This window comes from Oryctolagus cuniculus, chromosome 15 (genome assembly GCF_964237555.1).
Source record: "Oryctolagus cuniculus chromosome 15, mOryCun1.1, whole genome shotgun sequence".
NCBI classification, from domain to species: Eukaryota; Metazoa; Chordata; class Mammalia; order Lagomorpha; family Leporidae; genus Oryctolagus; species Oryctolagus cuniculus.
The window spans coordinates 13,279,943-13,286,961 of record NC_091446.1 but is presented as its reverse complement, the minus strand read 5'-3'; the positions used below and the strand labels follow the sequence as shown (position 1 = coordinate 13,286,961).

General features: G+C 62.4%; 1 protein-coding gene across 1 annotated transcript; it reads right to left on the bottom strand.

Annotated features, from left to right (window-relative positions):
* Window positions 1–227: 227 nt before the first annotated feature.
* VAX1 (ventral anterior homeobox 1) lies at window positions 228–6,434 on the bottom strand. The gene is made up of 3 exons (XM_051824208.2): window positions 5,404–6,434; window positions 4,109–4,296; window positions 228–2,419 (listed from the first exon to the last, which is right to left on the bottom strand). Exons 1-3 carry the CDS (start codon window positions 5,642–5,644, stop codon window positions 1,847–1,849), a joined length of 1,002 nt encoding a protein of 333 aa, XP_051680168.1. The 5' UTR covers window positions 5,645–6,434; the 3' UTR covers window positions 228–1,846.
* Window positions 6,435–7,019: the final 585 nt, after the last annotated feature.

The window sequence follows — 7,019 nt, the reverse complement described above, 5'->3', positions numbered from 1 at the left end:
ATGTCCTAGGGCAAGCTCCTAAAGCCGCCAAGAAACTCGCACTGGGAGTCGCGGAGAAGGCCCAAGGGGCCGACCCCACAGGGACAACCGAGGGCCCCCTCCGCCGCCAGGGTCCCCACCGTTAGCTGGGCCCGTCTTGTTTTTCTTCTTTTTGTTTTTGCTTTTTAATCCTTCAAATAGAAGACAAAATACACTTCGCTGATCATCATAGATATATATATTTCACTCTCACCACATAAATACAAAACATCCAAATACCCAAAGCATTCAGAACAAAGTTAGTAGCCAGGATTCCGTGACACCTACCCGCGTTTGAATCATTTATTGTTTTCTTCACTATTTGCCTAAAAAGGGAAGAGGGAGGGAGAGGGCGGGGAAGGAGGGGAAAAAGCTTCCGACGTAAAATAATTTACAATAAAATTACTATTTTAAAAAAATGTGTTGCGTTTGCTGCGGATGGAGGAATACATTCGAGACACTGCGGCACCTCGCAGGCTGGGTCTGCGGTTTTGGTTAAAATGCGGGGGGCTGTGGCTGTGGCTGTGGGGACCGTGGTCGTTGCTCTCCCGGTTCTGACTCGGGACCTTTGAGTCCCTAGGAGTGGGAAGCAGGGGACGACGCCTTTCCTTCGGCCATGCGGGGAACTGCGCGCGCACAGAGCCCGGAGATCGGAGGCCGAGCAGCCACGCGCTCCCCCGCGGCGCCCCTACCTCCTCCGGGAATGGCTCCGTAGTCCAGGCGTTTGCTGTGGATCTTGGGAATCTGGGAGCTCGGGCGAGGAGGCAACGGGCGCTGACTCCTTCCCAAACCCAGCGATTCTGCCCTGGGGGGCTGCGGGGCGAGGCACCGGCGCCCAGGCGGCCGCCTGGAGCAGCCTGGCTCTGCCGGCGAGGAGCCGGCAGTCGTCGGCCTCTGCCTCCAGCAGCCTCGAAGAACAGATGCCGAGTTCTTCGGTCACGAGCAGCTTTGGCTTCCCTTTTGCTTTTCCCCTTGAAATTCCTTTCCGAAGTCACAGAGCCCAGAACTTCAACTTCGCCTCGCCTGTGGCGCGTTCTCGATCCTGGATTTTCTTACGCTTTTCCAAACGCGGTTGTTCAAAACCAGGTTCCGCTGCCTCTGGTTTTACGGCATCTTACTCTTACCTGACCGTCGAGTCCATCAATAGCAGAGCCCCCGCGGCCTACCTCGACCTTCCGTTTGTTTCCTGGGATCGGGGTTGGTTGTGATTGGAGTTCCCCTACCGGGCCCGAGGCTCGGCGGGGCGCGCTGCGCGGGGAAGCTGCGTGGCACCGACAATGCCCACGGTCCGCAGAGCGGGGTGGGGAGGGGCAGGGGCTCCCCACATCCCTGATTTCTCAGCAAGAGGAAGGAGCCTCCTCTTTTTGGTTTCAAACTTGCGAGCCTTTTCAGCCCTGGGGCGCTGTGCGCGGCTTTCCTCTTTCAAACATTCACAGGAACAATGAGTGGCGGCGGCGGCGGCGGCGGCGGCTGCGGGAGCAGGTGTCGGGGCTCCGGGCTTGGAATCCAGGCTTGGCCCTCCAGGGCTGGGCACTGGCCGGGGGCATCGGGTTGGTTAATTCAGGCATTTTCCCCCAATTCTTTGGATCGCTCCTGAATTGCAGAAGGAGGTTGGGTTGGGGGGGGGGGGCACGGAGTAAAAGTAGAAAAATAAAATAAAAAGTGGCCAAATGAGACGAATTCGGCAGCAGAGCCTGGTGGGGAAGAGAGCTTTCGGAGGCCTGCTGGGAGCCGGGAGCCCAGCACAGGAGCCCTGGGCGCCTGACGCATGTCCATAAATATCACCACAATAGATACTATAAATATAAATACAGGCAGACACTTAAAATCAGTCCAGCGCTTTTTTCTCAGCCCCTTCTTTGTTGTTGGTCCGGGAGTAAGGCTCAAAGGCCGAGGAACTCAGGTATCGGGCCGAGAGTTCTTGCAAATTCCCGGCTAGCGAACCAGCCATGGTCAACGGGGCGGAGGACAGGCGGCTGGCCACCGAGCCGAGCAGCGAGGGCACCGGCAGGCTGAAGAGGCCATGACCAGCGGCCGGCGCTCCCGCGTGCAGTCCCCCCGGCCCCGCGGGCCCCGGGCCCGGAGCGCCGCCCACGGCCGGTGGGTGCTGAGACGCGGCGCCCGCAGGGCCCGGGGCGGCGGCCGCGGCAGCGGCCGAGCCTGCGGCGGCGCCTGCGCCCAGGGCGGGCAGGCTGGGTCCGCGCAGCGCGGAGCCGAGCGCGCCCGTGGCGCAAGGCGGCAGCAGCGCCGGCAGCCCGGGCGGCGACAGCAGGCGGCCTTGCTCCAGCAGCCGCAGCACGCTGCACGTGGCCGCGGTCTCCGACACCACCGAGCGCAGCTCCGAGTCCTTGCCCTGGTCCTTCTTCTGCTTGGTGCGGCGGTTCTGGAACCAGACCTTCACCTGCGCACACGGGCGCCGGGGAGCGGGCAGGGTGGGAGAGAGGGGCAGGGAAGGCGAGTGTCACAGGGAGCAGGCTCCGCGGAGCGCTGGGCTCCAGGGACCCTCTCCCAGCCCCAGCCAGCGGCCAGAGAGGCCCCGCCGGGAGGGGGACACCGTTCCACTGGCCTGAGCTTCCGGTTCACCGACGCAGGCCCAGGCCTGCGGCAGTTACAAGAAACAGAATAAAAATGTCCACGACCCCAACTCTTAACAGGCTAGAAGGGATTTCACTGGAGTGCCTCCACGGGTCGTGGGCAGATTTGGAGCTCAGGGATCTCGCTGGAGAGCCCAAATAGAGGGTGCAAGACCTGGGGATGATCCCTAGCCCAGGCGCCGGGCCCAGTGGGTTCAAATGTAGCCCCAGAAGCGCTGTTCCTGTCCAAAGCTACAAGGGGCCAGTGGTAGGGTTAAGAGGTGACCACCTAGCAGCAGGCAGGAAACGTGGTGGCAGAAGGCATCATTCGTGCAGGATGGATGTCGTAGGCCTTGCTGTCTGTACCTCCTCTCCCGCCCCTGGATTGGAGGGTCTCAGCGATACTCCTCACCAGCCTGCTGCTCCTCACCAGGAACTTTGCAGGTGTGGGCTGGGGGCTAGGGGCTGCGGTGGGTAAACACCACTGTCCGCCTCTTCTCTCTCTCTGTCCCTCCAGGCCTGGGTGGCCCAGGGTGGGATATGGCAGCTCTATGAAGAGGGGAGTCTCTCTAGCTTTTGTAAACCAAGAGGGGAGGTAGCAGACAAAACAGGAAAAGCCACCATGCCAATTCGAACTCCAAAATTACAACCCTTCTGTTGATCTGAAGACCATCCTGGGTCTTCAGCTTCCAACCCAGATCCCAGGCCTATCATGCTGCCCCCTACCCTCCAGGGCTAGGCATAGGGACAAGGACAGGTCCTCTGAAAGATGGCTGCCTCACCTGTGGCTGCTAGTGGCATGCCCTGGCCAGGCCCCAACAGCTCTTCATGGACCCAGAGCTCTCAACCCTTTAGGGACCCTGGGCTCAGAGCCCACATGGCCAGCTCCAGGGATATCGTATGGATTTGACATGCAGGAAAAGAAATAAAGCATAGTAGGCAGTGCTGGCTCCTGGGACCCTTCATGTCTTTGGCACTGGAGATGGGGCTTGCTAGGTGCCCAGAATGGTGTTTGGGGCTGGCTCCAGCTCAGGACCAAGGCAAGGCTTTCTCAAGGGTCCCGGCAAGCAAATCTGCACAGGCAGAGCTCCTGGGTGGTGGGGTGGGGGTGGTAGAGCCTTCTAACCTTATCTCCACGTCCTGCAGAATGGGCCACGGTGCTATGGAAAGCTGAGTGCCCCAAAGGAGACAGTGACTGAAAATATGGCCAAAGTGGGGGTGCCACAACATGAGCCAAGGGCCATTCTTTGTAAAGCAGAAACAAGCAAGATACTTCGAAGACTGGGAGCCCAGAAGCATTCCCTAGGGGCAGGATTTGGGGCTTCCTGGGCCAGACAGAGGTGGGCAGAGCACCAGTCTGGGATATCTGAGGGGGCCTCAGGCCTTTCTTCCCCATCCTCCCCCATCTCCTTCCTCCCCTGGGAAGCTCTGTCCGGGAGCAGGGACCAGAAAGAGTAGGCTGGGCTTGCGGGGAGGGAAGCTGGTGCTGGATCTGGGGCAGCCTGGCTGCTGGGTACCTGGGTCTCGGAAAGATTGAGCTGCCGGGCGAGCTCGGTCCTCTCGCGGCCCACCACGTACTGGCAGCGCTGAAACTCCATCTCCAGCCGGTAGAGCTGCTCGGCAGTGAAGGACGTGCGGGTCCTCTTGGGCCGGTCCAGATCGAGGCCCTTGGGCAGGATGATCTCGCGGATGGACCCCTTGGCATCTGGGGAAGGGGAGATGTCAGCCACCAGAGCCCTCCTTCCACCTCCTTGGCTTGAACTGGCTACCGGGACACAGTCGCCAGCAGCCTGTGGCTTCAGGTGGTGGAGGGGAGGGTGGGCCACAGCCGGGAGCACGGACTGCGTGTGTATGGGGTCAGGGGGCTAACCACCCGGAGCAGGGACCAGACTTGGTAGTCGGGAAAAATCCAGTCCAAATAGGTCAGTGTTCCTTCTGGCCTGGGGGCGCCTCGGCTGCGCGGCCCAGGGCCCCTGCAGCCTGAGGGTACCCACACTGACCACCAGCCCGGGTGCTGCAGGCTCCAGCCCCGGGGGCACATCAGCGGACCGCATACCAGCCGTCCCCACCCCCATCCCGGCTCCCCTGCCCTCCAGAGCCCGGGCAGCGGAAGGAGGAGGGACCGAGTGAGGGCCGGCGGGGCCTCGCGATCCGCTGGCGGGGGCGGCGCCCGGTCGGGGCCGGGCCTCGTCGCGGCCGCTGCAGCTGCCGGGTCTGAGCGCACGCCGGGCAGCCGAGCGAGGCCGAGCCGCGCACCGAGGCAGCATCCTCGGCCCCGCAGCCCAGCCTGGCGGCTGCTGCCAACAACAGCGGCCGCGGTCAGGCTCGGCTCAACGCGCCCACTGGCCGGGCAGTAGCCCGCGGTCGGCGCCTGTGCTCCGGCGCCCGCGCTCCCCTTGGGTGCGCTCAGCCTGCCAGGGCGCGGGAGCCCGCCGGCCAAGCTCCCGGTCTGTCCTCCGGCCCGCGGGGGCACACGCGCACATCCTCCCCGGCTCTCCTGTTCCTTTCTCCAGGTCGGAGCCCGAAGCCTGGTGCCGGGCCCCTCCCGTGCAGCCCCTCAGCTCCCCCCACAGCCCGGCGGGCTGGGCCCCTTGGGGCTCGCAAAACCGGGTGTCCCTGGAGAGCGTACGCCGGCCGGCTCCAGGCGCGAGTCCCCGGCGGGCAGCCGGACCCCGGGCGGTGCGGGCCAGCAACTTTCTCCGAAGTCCCAGCCGCCACCTCCTCCGTGGCCGGCCCTGGGCGGCAGCGGCGCGCGGTTTAGGCCCTGGAGTCGCCCCCGAAGAACACGCCCCGCAGCCCTGCCGGTGCCTACCTCGGACCAGGATCCGGCGGCAGTAATCCGGGTCGGCGGCGGAATTGGATTTACTTTTGTTGCAATCTTCAGCGGGTCCGGACGCCGAGAAGGCGCCCTGCGGCTCCTTGAGGAAGGCGGCCGGAAGGGTCCCCTCGGCGCCCTTGCTCTCGCGGCTTTCCTTGTGCGCGCTCTTTGAGACCCGGGCCGCCTCGGCGTCCGAGTGGCACCGAACGTCCATTTTGTCTGGCTTCCCGAACATAGGCAGGAACAACAACCAAAAAAAAAAAAAAAAAAAAAAAGGAAAAAGGAAAAAGGAAAAAAAAGGAGAGGGAGAAAACAGAGGCAAAAGGAGGACAAAACCCCTCCAACGCAGCCTCTGCACCCGACCTGGCTGGGGCGAGCGCACCGCGAGTCCCCGCGGGCGGCGCGGGCGAGGCGCGGCCGGAGTGGCCGCCGAGCCGGTGCAGCCGCGGCGCGGCCGCCTCGTCAGCGCCCGCGTCCTCTGAGCACGTCCAGTGTCCCCAGCCCCGCGGTCAGGCAGCGAACGGCGCGGCTCCCGCCCGCCACTGAGACACCCGCGGGACGCGCGCTCGCCGCTGCGATTGATTGCGGGTAATTTCGCAGCCCCCGCGTTTCGGTTACCTCATGAATACACTAAATTGTTTGGATAATATATCAGATCGTAATGGATGGTTTCTGTCCTTGTCCCCAATCAAGTAGGGGTTCAGCCAGTGAATAAACGGAAATGATTGGTCTTGCTTTCAGGAAACACACAACAATCAAAGACCCGCACGTCCAGAAAAACTTTTGACGAGATGCATCCTGAATTGCCGGTCCCACGAGCGGGCGCGGCCAGCTTCCCCTCGCCTGCGACCCGCCCGCTCTCGCGCCGGCCGGCGGGGGTGGTCCGCCCCGGCAGGCCCGAGCCGGGCGCCCGGGGGCGGAGGGAGGCGGCGGAGGCCGGCCGGGTTGAGAAGTTCCCCCCGAAGTGTCCCCCCGCACTCCACCGGCGCCGAGCCTTCGCCCCCAAACGCCGCCTCAACACACCTCGCCGCAGACAGCCATCTTAAACTGCCACCTCGCCTCCTTCAGCCGCAGTTGGAATTTTTCGTGCCTGCACCTCCAGCGGCCCTGAGGCAGCCCATTCAAAGGGCAGCTTTGTGTTCAGAGTCCAGCAGGAGAGAGAGAGAGAGAGAGAGAGAGAGAGAGAGAGAGAGAGAGAGAGGAGAGAGAGGAGAGAGAGGAGAGAGAGGAGAGAGAGAGAGAGAGAGAGAGCAGAAAACCTCAACTGTGAGATCTGCTTAAAAAAAAAAAGTTTTCCCCTAGCTATTTCATTGTCTCTGCTACAATATCTTTGAGAAAAGCAACAGCCAGTAATCCAATAAGAGCATTGATTAGGCTACAATGATTCAATTCAAGCGCGCGGCCTTGTGCAAGGAGCATGCTTCGGCCCTTCTCGTCACCTTGCCGGGGCAGAAGCCCTCTCCACGCCGCTCTCCCCATTCATTCCTTTATGGGAAATGCGGAGCAAAAGGAGTGAAAGATGGCAATTATCTAATTGGACTATTAACAGTCCTCTGAGTGCGGCGCGCTGGCGTGGCTCCTGGGCGGGGGAAGGGCCGCGTTCCCTGCCC